This window comes from Megascapheus bottae, chromosome 15 (genome assembly GCF_031878675.1).
Source record: "Megascapheus bottae isolate mThoBot1 chromosome 15, mThoBot2.hap1, whole genome shotgun sequence".
NCBI lineage: Eukaryota > Metazoa > Chordata > Mammalia > Rodentia > Geomyidae > Megascapheus > Megascapheus bottae.
Genome location: NC_143523.1, coordinates 7850669 through 7869118, shown reverse-complemented (window position 1 = coordinate 7869118; position 18450 = coordinate 7850669). Strand labels below are relative to the sequence as shown.

Genomic DNA, 18450 nt, shown 5'->3' with positions numbered 1-18450 from the left:
CTTGCCTAGCATGCACGAAGACCAAGTTCGATTCCTCAGTACCACATACACAGAAAAAGCCAGAAGTGGTGCTGTGGCTCAAGTGGTAGAGCTCTAGCCTTGAGAAAGTCCAAGGATAGTGCTCAGGCCCCGAGTTCAAGCCCCAGGACTAGCCAAAACAAAACCACTCTGGCTTGTCACCCCAATTAATGACAAAGTCTTCAGCTTTGTCTTTTGCGAACCCACTCTACCCAGTATTCCATCTATACCACCCTGTCCCAGCCCAGGAAACCATTTAGTAAGACACAAGTATTAAAAAAATAAGCTGCGTGACATTTATTTCAGTCCTGTTAACATTAATATCTGTAGAAACATTTTCATTGTCAGTATAAAAATTAACAGGCTTTATTAAATACTTTCTCCAATTTTGTAACATGTAAAATCAGTGTAATCTGCATTCCCGTAGCGTGGCTTTAGCAAAGTGAGTAGGTGTTTCCAAAGGCAAACCAGATGTGAACATGGAATTCACACCATGGTGATCCTTTGGCTGATGTTGGTATCAGGCAGATCTCTCAGTGAGGTCTCATTAGAAGTAGACAGAAGCAATTGATCCCATAGGAAGATGGAAGGATTCTCCACATGCTCAGCAGAAAGATCCTTCTGCTTTTCTCTGATTGGGCTCAAGTACTGTTAAAAGATGATATCTGATGCCAAAGAACTTGGATGCCCGGATCAAAATCCACCGGAGAAAGCAGGGACTAATCTGGGAAATGCACAATTAATTCAAGGGCAGAAAGCCAGCTGCCGGACAGAAGCCATTCTGCTGCTGTGTCCGCTGAGGTCTGTCCTCCAAGACTGGATTAAGGCATCTTTGAATGAGGACACTGGTGTCATTTGGACCAGTTTGACTCTTTGTTGCTTTGGCCCTAAGACCAGGCTGCATACCAAAACCAAACACCCTCCTAGAAACAGGTTCCTGTAACCCGGGCATTTGGGAGTCTTAAGCACAATCATCTGACAGCAGAGTTTAAACACAAATAAATCAAAACTCCATTTCCACCAAATTAGTCATATATTCTAAATCTTTCTCTTCTCAAAGGATCTGATGACTAGTTAAGTTCCAGCCATAGATTAATTAGTCTTCTGTGCTGCTTGCATACAAATGCCACTTAAATTACAAAAAAAACTATAAATGATTAATAGTTTTGTATATTACCAATTCATTAATAAATTAATGTTATACCATTTTCCCTGAAAGCAAAAGTATTTTTCCCACCTCTGCTAGGTGAAAATTAAGAAATTCTGTCTAAAAACAGCAATTAGCAAATAGCTATTTAAAAAAAAAAAAGCAAGAGAAACCAATTTTCTAGGTGCATTGGGACATCCATTTAAAATCAATACAAAAAATAATTCCTTGTAAATATATAATATATATTTATACATAATTTGAATATATTTACATACATCCAGCACCTATATACTGCATTTTGTGCTCTGTGTGTGCTGAAATATATTTTCTCCAATTATTACAAAATTAACAAGGAAGGCAGAATGGTATCTGCCTTGAGTCCGACTGGTCACAGCCAGTCCCTGTGGTAGGTCAGAGGGTGACATGGCGGGTGTCCATTGCTCCAGAAACACTCTCCTGACGAAGATGACAAGTTTTCAACTGTATATAACCCTTTCCACGTGGGCCGACTACATTTCCAAATCTTGACTCCTCTGATCCGTATATACAAGTGGAGGCGGCAGGCCTGGGGAGGCCTGGCCTCTGTGCTCAGTGTAGGTAGGTTCCCGGTTGGGGACAGGAAAACACATTCGCTCATGTTTTAATGCTGCCATTTATGTGTGGAAACTGAGGCAGGCAGGGTTCGTAAGGCATGGGGTCCGGAGAAAATACAGAGTCATCTCCTGAAGAACAAGAGCTCCTTGTGTCGGGGTAGCTAGGAGAATACTGTTCGAGAGGCTGAGTGAGGTCCAAGTATTCCTGAAAGAAGGGAAGAGAGACGTTTTTATTTCATCTCGGGTCAGGATAACAAGGTGAATACGGTTCGAGAGGCTGAGTGAGGTCCAAGTATTCCTGAAAGAGGGAAGAGAAGAGTCTTATTGCAAACACAGCCTCCTTTGACATCAGTATCAGGGTGGGGACAGGACAAGGGAAGCCCTGGAAGGCTCGCAGAGCCCAGCCACCCTGCCTGCACACAACCCCAACTTCATTCACTAAGGCTACTCTGGACATGAACACATGATCGGTGGGAAAAAAAAAAGAGAGAGAGAGAGAGCAATAATACTGTGTGGGTGCTGGTTGCTTAACGCCTGTGACCTCGCTACTGAGGATGCTGAGATCTGAGGATCGCGGTTCAAAGTCACAGAAAAAGTCTATGAGACCCTCCTGTCAAATTAACTAGCAATAAGCTGGAAGTGGAGTGGTGGCTCAAGTGGCAGAATGCTAGCCTTGAATAAAAAAAAGCCAAGGGAGAGCTCGAGGCCCTACATTCAAGACACAGACAGACAGACAGACAGACAGGCAGATCCAAAACGGTGTGGAACTGTGAGTACTGGGGAGTGACATACAGAAACATAGGGAACCCTAGACCCCCAGCTCCCTGCAGCTCATAGCTTAAGTCTCAGCAAAAGAGAGATGTGCACCAAGACCCTTTAAATAATAAGGCTAGAAATATCTATTTTCTGAATTCTCTTTTCCTATTACAGTTTTCTGGGCTAATTGAAGGGGAATACTGCCCCATTCATGGCGCACTTTCCCAGATGTAATGCATTACCCTCAGAAGCTCTTGAGTTAAAAATGTAAACAGGTTCAAAAAAGGCTGGGGTACACTCATGGATGTTAAATCCATATGGGCCATTAAAGGAAAGCGAGGAAAATATAAGATAAGTATCAGAGTTCTGGAACTCAAACACTTTTTGTTCCCCCAAACACACACTAGTGTTGCTTAGGTCGTGCTGGGTCATTTCCTTCCGGCAGGACAAGGCGTGAACCTTGCTTTTGTAGAGCCCATGAATGAACTAAGAGGGGTGTGTGTGTGTGTGTGTGTGTGTGTGTGTGTGTGTGTGTGTGTGTGTGTGTGTGTGTGTGTGTGTGTGTGTGTGTGTGTGTGTGTGTGTGTGTGTGTGTGTGTGTGTGTGTGTGTGTGTGTGTGTGTGTGTGTGTGTGTGTGTGTGTGTGTGTGTGTGTGTGTGTGTGTGGTGGCGGGAGGGACAGAGATGGGGGGAAGAGAGAGAGGGAAGGGGAGGGAGTGGGTATGTGTACTGCGCTTGGCGGGCTTCTAGCTCTCCTGTAGCTTTTACTCAAGGCTAATGATATTCTGCCAGTTGAGCCATACCTCCATTTTTTTAAAAAGCTTTTTTGCTGGTTAATTAGAGATGGAAGTCTCAGACTTTTCTGCCTGGGCTGGCTTTGAAGTGCAATTCTCGAGTCTCAGCCTCTTGAGTAGCTAGGATTTAAGTCACTGATGTCTAGCTGTACGGATAGTTTTCAAACATTTGTAAATGGGTGGGGAAAAAAAATCCAGAGTGCTATCTTATGGCATCCAAAAGACACAAAATGATAGAAAATTATATAAAATTCCAATTTCAAGGCCGATAAAGTTCCAGGGAAGCCAGACGTCCGCTTATTTACATGTAGTCTGGGTGGCTCTCACACAGTGATGGCATCTGGGGTTCGACAGAGACCATATGGCCCTCAGAGCTGAAAATGTTTATGCTCTGGCCCTTCTCAGAAAGCATTTGCTGACCCTGCCTTGAAGCTACGAGAAAAAGAAAAAAAAAAAAAAAGATTTGTTGGTCTTGTTGCCTTGACAGAGCTGGCATGTTGGGGTGATTCTGTTTGTACACCCAGAAGCTAGTGACTCTCCCTGACATGTGGTTTTGCTAAGAGGGGGCGAAAAGTGCAGACCACAGCTCAAACAGCCTCCGTGTTATCAAGAAACAGCCTGTGGAATGTTGGCCACCACACATTTTTAAGAGACAAAAACTCTACTATAATTTATCACCAGGGTTGGCAAAAGAAAGAGTCCCTATCCAAGATGGGGGTGCGCTGCTTCCAACAGCACGAGAGACCAACGCGCCCACCACATCAAAAGAGAAGTTTTTGCTTACCATGATAAAAATGAAATTTTGTCCTAAATGGAACCATTTTTCTGGAGCATATGGTAATGATTTTCAGAAGGAAGGCAACCTTCCATTTTTATATCCATTAGACAATATGGCATTCTGCATTCTTCCGTTAGGGTACTACATATAAATTTTAGTCTGAACAGACTTGCTTGAAATGTAAATGTATAAACATGTACATTTACATGGATGTGTGGGATTATTAAAAGACAACTTTAGTGGGGTTCCCCTCCTCCAAAGTTTCTAAATGAAGCCATAAACTTTTCAGATTTGATAGGGGAAAAAAATTAAAAAAAGGAGTATCACTGGATTCCCAGCCTACGGTTAAAGGAACTTACACTAGAAACAACAGTTTTGGCAGAAGAAGAAAGTTAAAGTCCCCCCCCCCCTTCCTTGAACTATTTCTCTCCTTTCAACTTCTGAAGGTCAGCTGTGTTCATTTAAATGCAATCTCTGCCTTTATCCAGCACAAACCACAGTCAGACTCGCAAGATAAAGTTGTTTGGTGAAGGGTTCATATCACTACATTTGACTTATGACTTAGGAAAACAAAATTTTCCTTTTTCTTTTTAAAGAAAAAAAAGATCATACAGATGATTTTCTAAATCAGAAATTAAGTGGGCCAGTTCCCTCCAACCTTTTGTTGTGAAGACAACTGTATCTCTTCTTCTCCTGCGTGAAAAAAAATACTGTTCTTTATAGACTTCCTGATGATTATCACAAAAATCACCAACAATTTGTCAGTTTAGGGCCAGTGGTTACCCCTGTAATCCTAGCTACTCTGGAGGCTCAGGTCTGAGGATTGAGCTTTGAAGTTATCTCAGGCACGGAAGTCCATGAGACTTATCTCCAAAGCCTGAAGTAGAGGCGTGGCTCAAATGGTGGAGTACCAGCCTTGATCAAAAAAAGTTAGTGTCTGGGCTCTGTGTTCAAACCCCAGTACTGCATGCATGCACACACTATCTACCTCTACTGTGAGCTGATCATCTTTCTTGTTCAGAGCATATACTCCTGTAAACTTTAAGATCATTTATCTGCATGTTGTAGCTGATACAAACGTACATGTGTTTAAGTGTATGAAGGGTGTCTCTTTGATTAGCAAAGAATAGAATTATTTTATGAAGAAATAACTTCAACAAGAGGTACCTGTTCTCCCTTAAAAAAAAATCCCCACAAGTCACTCATTACAGGAAGCGGAATGTGTGCAGACAGAAAGAAATACAAGCCCCAGCCTCTGCCAGGGAGATTATGGAAGACAGCACGGCAGACAGAAGGTAGGATCAGACCCTCACCACAGTCTGGCAGGCATGGCTGTGCTGAAGCACAGTCAGTTCTCACACGAATTATCAAGGCTCAGCAGAAAGCAAGCACAGAGCACACAGCTTCTTTCCCTACACCCTCAAAATACTCTAGCTGCACTTTCTGTCCCCACACTCACCCCAGCACCTCAGTCACCCTAAGTGCATGTCAGGGGGAGCCTTGGGTCTCTGGTCCCATGAGTGAGAATTTACAAGATGGAGTTTGGAGAGAAAAGACTGAGCCTGAATAGGAGCATGGAGTTTAACTCTGCCTGACCCCCATGGAAGAATGATAAATTCAACCACAGACTCCAACAAGGGAGCTTGCATTTAAAAAGAAATATGAGCTTTTCTCCAAAGCCAGGCAGGGTCCTCGGGCTTCTGGAAGGGGACTCTTACCTCATTGGTGGTGAGAGTTAGAATTCTGTCCAAGTCTTCTACCAACTGCTTAAACGTTGGTCTCTGGGAAGGAACAGCGTGCCAGCAGTCCCTCATCATCATATACCTGGAAAAAATGCATTTCCTTGGTGAATTACCTCATTAGCTCTGGATACACAGCTACAGTCAGCCTTAACAGGCAATATGGAGGTGTGCCTTTATGATAATCTTCCAGAGCTTTCTGAGCAATGAGATGAAGAGGTGAATGGTTATTCACTTTCTTCAAAGATCTACTGCTGGGTTCTCCGAAGGCCAGTTTGATTAAAAAAAAAAAATCACTTCACTTATCCACAATACTTTAAGGAGATATCTGCATCAAGAAAGACCTAGCTCTGTGTCTTGGGGCTAGGCCTGTGCCAACATGGTATTACAATAACTCATTTTTTAGACATATCCAGGGGTGGAAGGAGGAAGCAAGTATGTTTGTAGCTGGTCTCTCAGGTCTCTGTTGCTCCTGCCTGCCTGCCTGCTTTCACCTGTGTTTTACTTATTAATTTTTATTTCCTTTTATTTCTCTTTTTTATTTTCAGGATAATATATAGAGGGGTTAGAGTTATATTCGTCAGGTAGTGGGTGTATTACCTCTTGCACACTGATACCCCTTCTCATTCACTTCTGTTTTTTGTTTTAATGTTTTGTTTTGTATGCGCTCATACTGGGGCTTGAACTCAGGGCCTCACACTGTTGCTTGGCTTTTTCACTCAAAGCTGGTACTCTACTACTTGAGCCATACCTCTACTTCTAACTTTTTGCTGGCTAATTAGAGATAAGAGTCTCCTAGACTTTTTTTGCCTGAGCTGGCTTTGAACCATGATCCTTACTTAGATCTCAGCCTCCTGAATAACTAGGATTACAGGCATGAGCCACCAAGCACCTGGCTCTCGGGGTTTAAAGATTCTAGTTGTGAGGGATACCTCAGCTTAAAAAGTCAAGTTTCAATCTAGAAAGTTTAAGGTAAGGTTTTCATGAACCAATCCGCCACCAGTCCTGGGTTTCACGGGACCTGAGTGGTTCTCGGGAATGCCAAGCTTCTCAGCCTTATCTTGATTATGAGTTTCGACAGATCCTCTATGTTAGAAAAGGCAATAGGCATGACAAAGAGCACAATAAATGCCTTTATATAATATACTATAAAATGTGGCCATTCATCAGATGTCCACTGTACACTAAAAAGCACTCACGGGATTACTGATATAAATTCCCATGAAGAAACATACAATGGAGGGGAGTCTCTGGGACAATCAGCTTCTTAGTTCACCAGCCCTCCCCCGGCTCAGGGGTGGAGCGCCTCCTCCTCGAAGCATCGACTAGTGCACAAGGCACTCGTCGCTAACACAACTCAAGTCCACTTACAGAATGAGGTAGATTCTTCTAGAAACCACCTCCTGGCTTTATAGTCAGACAGGGTACCCTAAGGATGGTACCAGGACACATCTCTAGTTCTCTGCCCTGAACTATGCATGAAATACAGGAAACCAGGTACTAGTTCATTAGCTCCAAGGAAGGGTGGGTGACGTCCATCTGTCATGGTGATTTGCAACCATCGAAGATGCTCCGGAATTTTCCACTGGCCATGCTGAGGTCAGAAACCACCCCTTATCCTCTGCAAGGGCAACCCCGTGGCATTCTGGCTTGATCCATGTGCATTCTGAGGCGGAGTGCGGTAGCTCAGGAGGGTAGCTCTGCCCGTGCCCTGCCCTGGGCCGCCAGATGCCTTCTGTGCTTGAAAACCCACTCAGATGCTTCAGGAGGACATTCTTCCTTTTGAACAAGTGATGGCTGTCAGTCTTGCTATCTAGCTTAGATAGCTTAGAACCTCTTGAGAAGACTGAGGCCTTAGGAAACTAGGAAACGAAAACAAGTCGGGAGAGTGGCAGATGGCCGAGCAATGGCACACTTACAGCTCATTGGTGCAGTTGGCTGGCTTATCCATTCTGTGTCCTTCCTTCAGCAGCTTGAAAAGTTCCTCCACGGGAATCCCTGGGTAGGGTGACCCCCCTAAAGTGAAGATCTCCCACATTAACACCCCAAAGGACCAGCTGCAAAGGAGAGAGAAAACAGCAGCATGAGCCCAGGCAACTCACAGGAACCCAAATGTGCCTGGTTCAAATTAAAACCTGCACTTGCTTCTGAAGTTCAAGATAAATGAGCCGTCCCGCACGCAGTTCATGCTTTTCCTCAACCTCAAGAAGCCTCCCTAAATGAGGATGTCGCGTGGATGCGCTGCTGGAATTTTCCAGTCATAGAAAGGTATGAGTTGTCCATCACAAATGTGGCAATGGCTGTTGACGGCTTAACTTTAAGCCCTCTGTGTCCCTATCTAGCCTTCCATCTTCCTGTATGCCTCACACGAGGACTGTGAGCCACAGTATGAAGAGCAGGCCAATTCTATGACAGGACCCAGGCCCTAGGTGGCTAGTGGAGTACCCATGGCACAGGGCTCTGTGACTTGCTGAGATGGGATGGATGAAGACCTGGGATTAGGATGTAAACATTCTGAGTCCCAGATGACAATCACACCACAGAAACTGAACACACTTCACAGGGTACCAGTCAGAAACCCATGGTGGACTTTCTATGCCTGGTTCATGGAATTGAAGTTAATCCAGGTTCCCACAGCTGTCTCCACAGCTCTGAAAACTTCCTGGGTCTCTGCTGCTCTGCTGCATGAATCCACCCTCACTTTTCCACTGAGCACCAACAATGCACAAGTACATAAGATGGGCAGACACAGCTCTAAGCCTAGTTTTTGCTCACCGTACACATTAGAATTTTGCCAGTCCTGGGGCTTGAACTCAGGGCCTGAGCACTATCCTTGGGCTTTCTCAAGGCTAGAGCTCTGCCACTTGAACCACAGTACCACTGCCAGTTTTTTTCTAAGTATGTGGCACCAAGGAATTGAACCTAGGTCTTCATGCATGCTAGATAAGCAATCTACCACTAGGCCAAACTCCCGGCCCTACTACTGGTTTTTAAAATTCATTCTTTCTTTCTTTGGGATAATTACATACTCTCTGCAACTTGCAAAAAATAGAACTTTTCACCCAGTTGCTCCCAAAGATAATATTTTTTTCAAGTGAATTTCTATATCTACAATATCAGTTGGAAACTGACCTGAGCAGTATTCTTAAATGTGTCATAGTAAAGATATTATATAACGTCTACCTTATATCTAGAACATTATCAAGGAGACTATGGCCACCCCCACCATTTTTTTAAGTTATTTTGTTATGCTGATAGTGGGGCTCAAACTCAGGACTTCGCACTTTCACTAATGGCTGACACGACCACCCAAGACAAACCTTCAGTTTCTAGCTCTTTGCTAGTTAATGGGAGATAAAAGTCTCAAGAACTTTTCTGCTCAGGCTGGATTTGAACCATGATATTCAGAACTCAGCCTCCTAAGTAGCTAGAATTATAGGCATGAGCCACACAGATAGAGGCGTGAACAGCTGTTCCCAGAACTTTAAAAAGTCACTCTTGAGCTATGTGGGGATTGAACTCCTGAGTCCGCCACCTATTAGTTAAGCTCTCAACTGCTGAGCTACAAACTCAGCCTTTCCTGTTGTTTGTTTATGAGAACCATGAAGAAAGGCAAAGACCACGCAACAGTTCTGCAGTCTGACTCCACAAAGGAACCGGAGGAGAGGGGCCACTTACACGTCACTCTGATGCGTGTACACTCTGTCAAAAAGGGCTTCGGGAGCCATCCACTTAACCGGAAGTCGCCCCTGTAAATGCAGACAGAAGTACCCACAGATTAAAGCAAGTTTACTGCAGCAGATCAACACATGAGCTGCCCCTTATTCAAGAGCTGATATGCTAATGGTTTTCATCTGTCAGTCATTAGGGCAGAAATAAATTCCAACTCCAGTATCCATAATATGTGGGAGGGAACAGATCTGGACTCAAGCACAAGACGCTACCTCCAGAAAGTCTCATTATTCTCTACCTCATCAGCATACAAGACACACCCTGACCAAGTTCTAAGCAAACATTAACCCAATAACTTCTTCCAAGACCTTCTTTTTCTGTTAGGAAAGTAAGTTCTTAACAAGAACCCAGAAGCAAGTGATTATGCAAATAGGAGTGTTCACATGAACGAAACCTACTTTAGAGATATTTTCAATTTGCTTCTGAGGAGAGGTTTTTCGGTTTTGCTTTAGGGCAGGATTGAACTCATGGCCTGGAATTGCTAGGCAAGTGCTCTACCACGTGAGTCACACCTTGCTTCTTTTTGCTTTAGTTTCTGGTAGGGCCTTGTCCATTTGATTTGCTGGCTTTGGACTATAATCCTCCTATCTTTTACCTCCTATGTAGCTGAGATTGCAACTGTGTACTCTACTGAATTTGTGAAGAGTAGATGATGATGATGGACAAAAGATGAGGTGGCAGCTCCCCCCAGCATGGGTGCCTATGAACCTGTACTTTGCGACATTCTGTACCCCAATTCACCCCTGTTCCCACAATGTTAGGCCATAGACTTACATTTGTAGTCTTTTTATAATAGTCTATGTTGTTGATATCTCTGGCCAGCCCAAAGTCTGCTATTTTCATCACATTGTTTTCTGTGACCAGCACATTTCTGGCGGCTAAATCTCGATGGATACACTGAAACGAAGGGTGAGAAACAAGGAATTTGGAAATACTTTTAGTACCAAAAGGAAACATTCTCACTGCTTAAAACTCAAGACAGAAAACATACTTCAAGTCAAAACCAGGCTTTCATCTACACACTCCACGAGCCACAGTGGGGGCTATAAAATGAAGCTTATCCACTAGAATCCTGGACTGTTCCCAAAAGTGCACTGGTATTTTACTTTCTAACTAAAAATAAACAAGTAACCCAAGGTCCCCGGCAACTCAGAAGAACAAATGTAATCCAGAAAACGCCTCTTTTATCTGCACTGGTCTCAGAGCACCCGTGTCTGTCTTTCTGTTATACACAAGGCTAGGATGACGTCATCCTAAAATCTTTGATCTCAACACTTGCTCTTCCCAGACACATTTTCCATGCATTTAAATCCAATATGGTATCTTCTTTACCCCTTGATCACTTCTTTGATAGTCTGACTTGATATACGCATAACAACTCTTTGATCTCAAAAAGGTCTCATGGTCACAGGTCTGTATTTCCCTCTGTAAGTGATATGGCCCCTTCCCATCCGTCCTAAAGCCTACGACAAATGGCTTTACCCAACTCCGTTTTCCCTCTTTGATTTGGTTGTTGTTGTACCTGCACTGAAGCTTGAACTCGGGGCCTTACACTCACCCTTGTCTTTTTTTGTGCTCTATCACTTGAGTCACGCCTCCAGTTCCACTTTTCCCTTCCTGAAGCTTCCCACGCTATTGAGTTCTTGGTCTTTTGGGTCTCTTCGGAGTCTTGCCCCATTCTCTTTCCCTTGGCTTATTCTTTTCCTTCCTATCACCCTCTCAGACTCTTGCGCTCGCAGCTCTCCTCTTGTTCTCTGTAGAGAACTGTCTGAGTAGAGAACTGTCCTCGTGGGGTGGGTACCCACGCAGACACAACATTCCTATCTCCACCCAGACCATCCTGATGAGAACCCACATTCCTATCTTCAGCTTGTGCTGAGGCATTTCCACTTTGGGGTCCTTCTGACTTCCCCATCCTTGACACCCTAGCATTCTTCATACTCAAGTTCTACTGATTCCAACTCCTAAATGTCTCTCTATTCCATGCCCTCACCTTAGTCCAGGCTGAGGGCACTGCCTGCCCCTGACACCTCCACAGGCTGCCAATCCCAAACTCAGGCCAACTCCCCCTCTGCCCTTCCCACCACCTATGTTTGCACCATAGCCAATGGTGCCTTCTACTGGCTTGTCTCACGCTGGTGCCCATATCTATAATTCTCAGTTCAACTGCTCAGAGTCTCTAGCCCACACAAGGGGCAAAGTGAGTCTACCAGAGGCTGAATGCACTGACAACTGTGCTCAGGCACCGTCCCGATGACGACTCTGGTTCCAGATCTACTTATTTATTTATGTTAGCTCCGACTGGAAGAAATGATTTCTTCCCTTGGCTCTCTCCCACTGCACCCTGGAAATCTGGGCCTAGCACCTGTAACCCTGGCAACTGGCATTCTGGGGGCAGTGGGAGGTCCCCACTGAGGAATTCCTCATCCTCTGAGGTCACATCCACTTCCGTTGTGTCTATTCCCCTCCCCCTATATAATCATTCACTTCCAGCCCTAAGCTCTCTTGCTCACCGGACTCCATCTTGGGCGGCAGGAGTCTGCTCTTTCCTCACACAATAAACCCTCTTCTCCTTAAACTGTGTGGAGTTTCCTTTCGGCAAACCTTACAATTTATATGTATTTTTATTGTTTGGTGCTGACACTGGACCTTGAACTCGAGACCTGTGCCCTGTGTGTTGCTCCTAGCTTTCTCATTCAAGGCTGGCACTCTACCACTGAAGTCACAGCTCTACTTCTGGCTTCTTAGTGGTTCATTGGAGAAACTATCTCATGGATTTACTTTCCAGGCTGTCTTTGAACCATAATCCTGAGATCTCAGCTACCTGAGTGGCTAGGACTACTGGGTTGAGTCACTGGAATAACACAGGTCTAATCTTAAAACTTCTACATTTCTGGTCTACAAATGATAAGCTTTGGTAAGTTTTAGTGTTTTTAGCTGCACTTTATTATACCAGATCATTTCCCTCTATTTTTGGAAGAGGTGTGGTATAAAGACAAAAGCAAACACCATAAAATACTTCTTTCTACACAGGTTACTGGCCAAGGCTAACACTGAGGAATCAGAGCCTGCTCAACCCACTGGACAAACTGAAGCAAGGCTAATCTTCAAGTATTTCATAAAAAGACCAACTACAGAGGAGCCTAAAACACGAATGAGACTTCTTGCCCCAGCCCTGCAGCCCCTGTGTCCATTTGCTTCTGTGGGAGGGTGATGAGAAATAGGGGAACAGGGTGATGAGAAATAGGCCACGAAGTCGGTGTGGCCTGGGCCAGACTGGGAGTAGGAAATGTGAGAGCTCCCAGAGCTGTGTACAGAGCTGCTTTGGGCTTGGGCTGTGTTCCTGGGTTGGAGGCCTCTTCAAATTGAACTTCCAAGCCCCAGGCCAAGTTCTCCGGGTGGTGTGCTCTCGCCGACATGGGCTCCATGTGTTTGGCAGGCGAGTGGTCGGAACTGGCTTTCCCTATCCTGGGCTCTGAACCACACATCACAACTCAAGTGTGACAGAGACACTACCCAGTTACCACCACCATTTTGTCCAGCACAGACACCCCGCACTCCAGGATGCCAGGAAACATCAAAAAGACTTGGAACCAGTACCCAAGAACAAGAAAAAATAATGAAAGGCAAGCCAAACCCCATCATTCACAGAAATTGGGGTTGTTTTCCAGTCCAGGGAACTGATGATTTCTATAGCCAGGGCCCTGGGACAGCGTGGTGCCCTCTTTCCTGTTAGGATTAGGGTCACTAAGGGAAGGAAGGCTAGCACCCTGAGATCTCACAAGGGGCCATCATGTTCGCACGCAGTTCTCACGGGTGTGATTACAGCCATTCATAGAAGGGGATGACAAGGCCTGCCGAAGGGGGGAAAATCAACCCCCAAACCTGTCTTGGTTAGCATTTTGAACACTGGAATTTCCTTAAGAAATAGTAGTTGATTTGAACTAAAAAACCAAAAAAGCCCACCAATGATGTTAGGCTCAAATACCCTGCTACTAGCCACGTTGCAAACATCTTGGGTGTCACTGTAGTGGTGTGATTCCACCCCTTAATCCCCACAGTAAACACAATGACAGCTGCTTAAGGTCAGGGACAGAATGTCACCCCAATATTCCCAGGCCATCAGCTCCATAAGAAGGGACAGCTGGAGGTGTGGTGGGGGAGGGGGTGTTTGACCCTTGCAGTTTGTTACTCTTCTACCGTGTTCTAGAAGATGCCCATGGTTAGTGGAAGTAGACACTGTGAGGGGAACATTCTCCCCTGTCCCTTGGCAAACTCACATGTGATTTTATCTTAAGTGTTGGGACTGGGGCTTGAACTCAGGAACGCATGCTCTTGTTTGGCTTTTTCCACTCCAGGCTGACGTTCTACCACTTGAGCTACACTTCCACCTCTAGTTTTTTGCTGGATAGAGAAAGAGTCTCAAGAATTTGTCTGTTTGAGCTAGTATTAACCCTGGATCCTCAGATCTCAGCCTCCTGAGTAACTAGGATTACAGGTATGAGCTATGGGTACCTGGATGAATTTACCTGTAAGATCATGTATGAACTGTTTTTCTTAAAGATGATTAAAAAAAAATCATTGGGGGGTAGGGGGTAGGGTAATGGGAAATAGGACATGAGAAAGGGTATCAATATTTGTGAAGTAATGTACCTTCTATCTGATGAATATAATGTAACCCTTCTATTAATTACAATAAAAATATATGAAAAAAGTAATTGTACAAGGAATTTCACCTCGACGTGTGAGTTCTAAGTACAATGATCTGTACCCTACCTTCCACAGTGCTGTGAGAACATTCTTAAGATCTTCAATAAACACCCTGGAAACCTAATTTAGGTCCTTAAGTGCAGATGGCTGACTGCATGAACCACACAATGCCCCCTCCCCCGCCCCCCTCCCCCTGCCACATTATTGTCCCTTTCAACTCAACCTCTTCCCCAAGGCAAAGGAATGAGCCACACTGGGCTGCTAACTCAGCCTGGCACAGGGACAATCAACAGTGCTGCGGTGGAGATACGGTGAGCGCAAGGCACAGAGGGCCATAGGCCGTGAATCGAGCTCAGGGACCAGTCACTGCACAGTCAGTTCTGGGCTCCCGATTCCCTGTCATCCCTCAGGCTAAGACAGGGTCCTGATCACGCCTATGGCACAGTGGTTCTGAGAGTTATGTAAGACTCTGTCAGGTGCCTGTCTTTACCACTGGCTGGCCCGAAGCTATCCAAGAATGGCTGTGACTATCACGACCCTGATTTCTACCCTCACACCCCTCATAAAGGGGCGCTGCTGTCTTGCATCCTCTCCTGCTGAGACACAGTCACTTGCCCCGGACACTGCCCGCTTCCCATCAGTTTCTCAAGTGGGAAAGTCAGAAGCCATGTACCATTTCTACCCCCCTCCCAACTTCTTATGTGCCCCAAATCAAACACCCAACTTCTCTTATTGTTTTGAGACCCAATAATCCCTGGCCCAACCCAGTCACCTTTCATAAGGCTAAGTATTTTCTAAATCTTCCATGCAAGCATCAGCAAACCCCATCATCTCACACCCCTATGGCTACAACAGCATCTGGGGCAAATTCCAGCATCTCCACATAGTGCTTTTAGGCCCTGAACTCAGGGCCTTGTACTTGCTCAGCTTGTTTCCTTGTCTGGTGCTCTACCACTTCAGGAATGCCTCTAGTCTCAGGGACTTTTCTGCAGTTTGACTTTAAATGGGATCAAACTCCTGAGTAGCTGGGATTATAGGTGTGAGCCACCAGTGCCTGGCTTAGTTCCAATTTTTTAATTGATTTCATTAATTAATTAATTTTGTCAGTCATGGGACTTGAACTCCGGGCCTGGACACTGTCCCTGAGCTCTTCAGCTCAAGGCTACTGACCTATGCCTTGAGCCACAGTGCTACTTCTGGTTTTCTGGTGATTAATTGGAGATAAGAGTCTCATGATCTTTAATGGCCGGGCTGGCTTTGAACCTTGGTCCTCAGATCTCAGCCTCCTGAGTGGCTAGGATTACCACTGCACCCGGCCTTCCTGCCACTTTTGTATTAGCATCACCACCTTCCCATCTCCTACCCTTGACTCAGAGTGACAAAGCCCAAGCAAATGGCCCACTATGGGCAGACTGACCCTGGGTATCCCCTAAGGAGTTCAGGCATTTCAAGGTATTTCAGAAAAGACAAGGTAGTGAGCTGCCTATCCATGTCAGCCAGATTTTCTTAATTACTCACTTCCTCTCCATGCTCAGCTTCAATGCACGCACGCACACACACACACACACACACACACACACACACACACACACGAGCACACTTTCATAACTCAGCTCCTTCAAAGAGAGTTGAAAATATCAGCATACTACACATCTAAATACTTCAGCATTTATAGGCTGGGTAAAAATCCAACATCTAAAACATCTACAAGTGACAAGATGTAACAAATGGTAAATTCCATACCATAAAACTTGTCTTCCCAGACACCAATATCATTAAACATGTCCTTCAGGTTATGTGTTGTCTGGGTGTTAGATAACACCGCTGAAGCTGGTATTTCATGGTATCTCATTGTATGGAAATACTATAAAATCCAGAAAAAAGAATTTCTAAAACAACCTGGATCTCCAAAATGAATACAATGCCACTATCACCTGGCTCCAAATTCAACTCTGCCAGACAGAGCAGCCTTCACCAAAATACAGCTTCCAAGCAAGCTTTAAAATTCCCAATGGCCTTTGTAAAAGTTGATGCTTCCAACTTCTACCCCAAAGCAGCTACCCCAGGGTCACAGCCTCACATTCGCTGTCATTTCTTTGAATCTGGGATGGTCTCACAGTATTTTTTTCTCAAATGTGACAGTGACATTTTCATGTAATGTCTTGTCATGTGTCCTACAGTCGGAATCTATTCAGCTGTTTTTTGGTCTGATTGACAGCTTCTGTATGTGCACATGCACAAAATTGCAGGACTCAAAACTGTCCACCAGTTTCTTTTTTTTTTTTTTTTGCCAGTCATGGGCTTGAGTTCAGGGCCTGAGCACTGTCCTTGGACTTTCTCAAGATTAGAGCTCTACCACTTGAGCCTCAGCACCACTTCCAGCTTTTTTTTTTTTCTATGTATGTGGTACCGAGGAATCGAACCCGGGTCTTCATGCATGCTAGGCAAGCACTTTAACCACTAGGCCAAACTCCCGGCCTGTCCACCAGTTTCTTAAAACCTCTGTGTTGGGAGATTTTATGGGATGGTGCGGTGCGGGGGTGGGGGGAGATCCCTGGAAAAATCCTAAGCTCTGGACTCTCTGGAAAATTAGAAAAAAAATAAAATAACACATGATAGCCCAAGGCCATGTTCCTATGAAATGGGGAACGGGACCGAGGTGCTGTTGCTGAGTCCTTCCATTTTTCCTACTCCGGCAGACAGAGGCCACCTCACTGCGGAGGTTAGAAAAGTCCCTGAGGGATCCAGTTTGTGACACTCCCAGCACCCAGCTGACAGGGGGGCCATGCTTATCAGGAGATCTCACCCACCTCTTTAGGGAGCCAAGGAACACCTAATGCTGCTGGAAGACCCACCCCAGGTAGGAGAAGGGCCCGAGGAGGATGTTCTGAACCCCCCTACCTGAGTGTGCAGCGAGGAAGGAGGATCAGCTCCCAAATGCCGCAAGAAGTCTGGGTACTTGCCTAACTGCTTCCCGAATAACTGGAATGCTTTGAGCTGTAAGTGGCATGCCTGGAATGCAGGCAACTTACCTCAGGGACCTGGCCAACTTCTGACCACAGTCAGTCACCGAAGGAGACCAAATAAACTCTGCTATCTGGGACTCAGTGGAGCTCAACTCTCCCTTCAGTTAGTTTTTCATTCTTTGAGTATTTAATGACATACCCAACTCAAAATCCTAAACTATCTCCAAACTCAATAACCACAAAACAAATAAAGCCCAAACTCACAAGAATACTGAGTCTACCTAGAAGCTGAATGTCCAGGGATAATAAAATCCAGCCTGGCCTCCAAACTGAGATGTCTTCTTGTACAACACTGTGATGCTATTAGGAGTTTATGAGGCCCCTTTAGACTTGGCAAAGGAGTTCACTGAACACGGAGGTGAATAATGCCCTAAACAGTTTCCAAGTTGTACAAGACAAGTAAGGGCTTGACCTGGCAAACGAGCACACCCAAACTGCCTGGCATCTTCAAAGACGCTTTTCACTGGCTTCCATCCAACCAAGTAGAAGGTAAAGGACTCACTTTTTGGGAAGCCAAATATTCCATGCCTCTGGCCAGCTGGTAGGTGCAGGATACCAAGTCTTTAAAAGTCATCTGCTCCTCAGGAACTCGGTTAATGTCATAGGAGTACTCCATGCCCGGTGGCCTCCGGGCCCGCAGGTATTCCCGAAGGTTGCCTTTGGAAGCGTACTCAACTATCACATAGAGGGGCCCTGTGATGGAGACAGACGCTTGCTGAGACAGTGAAGCCAGGCCCTGCCCATGGGCGAGCCAGAAAAGAGCTTTCACTTACTACAACCTAGTGTGGATTTAATCATTGTTTTGGTGCTGGGCCAAGTGCCTCACCACTGAGCTATAACCTCAATACAGTTTTGTTTAGTTTTTTTTTTTTAAATGTGCAGCTAGGTGCTGGTGGTTCACACCTGTAATCCTAGCCACTCAGGCTGAGATCTGAGGATCGTGGTGCAAAGCTAGCTTGGGCAGTAAGTCCATGAGAAGCAATTCACCAGCAAAAAGCCAGAAGGGGAGGTGTGGCTCAAGTGGTAGAGTGCCAGTCTTGAGCAAAAAGAACCAAGCAAGAATATGAAGCCCTGAGTTCAAACCCCAGTGCTAGCATAAAAAAAATAAAGAAAATATGCAGCAAAGCACACAAATACCTGTGTTGTAATCTCTC

At 45.1% G+C, this 18450-nt stretch overlaps 1 protein-coding gene across 6 annotated transcripts in view; it reads right to left on the bottom strand.

Moving 5' to 3' along the window:
* Positions 1 to 291: 291 nt before the first annotated feature.
* Positions 292 to 18450, bottom strand: part of Fgfr2 (fibroblast growth factor receptor 2) — a 102169-nt gene continuing 84010 nt past the window's right edge. For 5 of the 6 annotated variants that reach the window (XM_090345725.1, XM_090345726.1, XM_090345727.1 and 2 more), the window contains 6 exons: positions 17799 to 17989; positions 10335 to 10457; positions 9507 to 9577; positions 7748 to 7885; positions 5808 to 5913; positions 292 to 1966 (listed from right to left, as the gene is read on the bottom strand). In XM_090345725.1, coding sequence (XP_090201851.1) covers positions 1802 to 1966; positions 5808 to 5913; positions 7748 to 7885; positions 9507 to 9577; positions 10335 to 10457; positions 17799 to 17989 — 794 coding nt within the window. In that variant the 3' untranslated portion in view covers positions 292 to 1801. Of the gene's footprint in view, positions 2060 to 5807; positions 5914 to 7747; positions 7886 to 9506; positions 9578 to 10334; positions 10458 to 17798; positions 17990 to 18450 lie in introns of all 6 variants that reach the window. The other variant, XM_090345730.1, reaches the window with a different exon arrangement.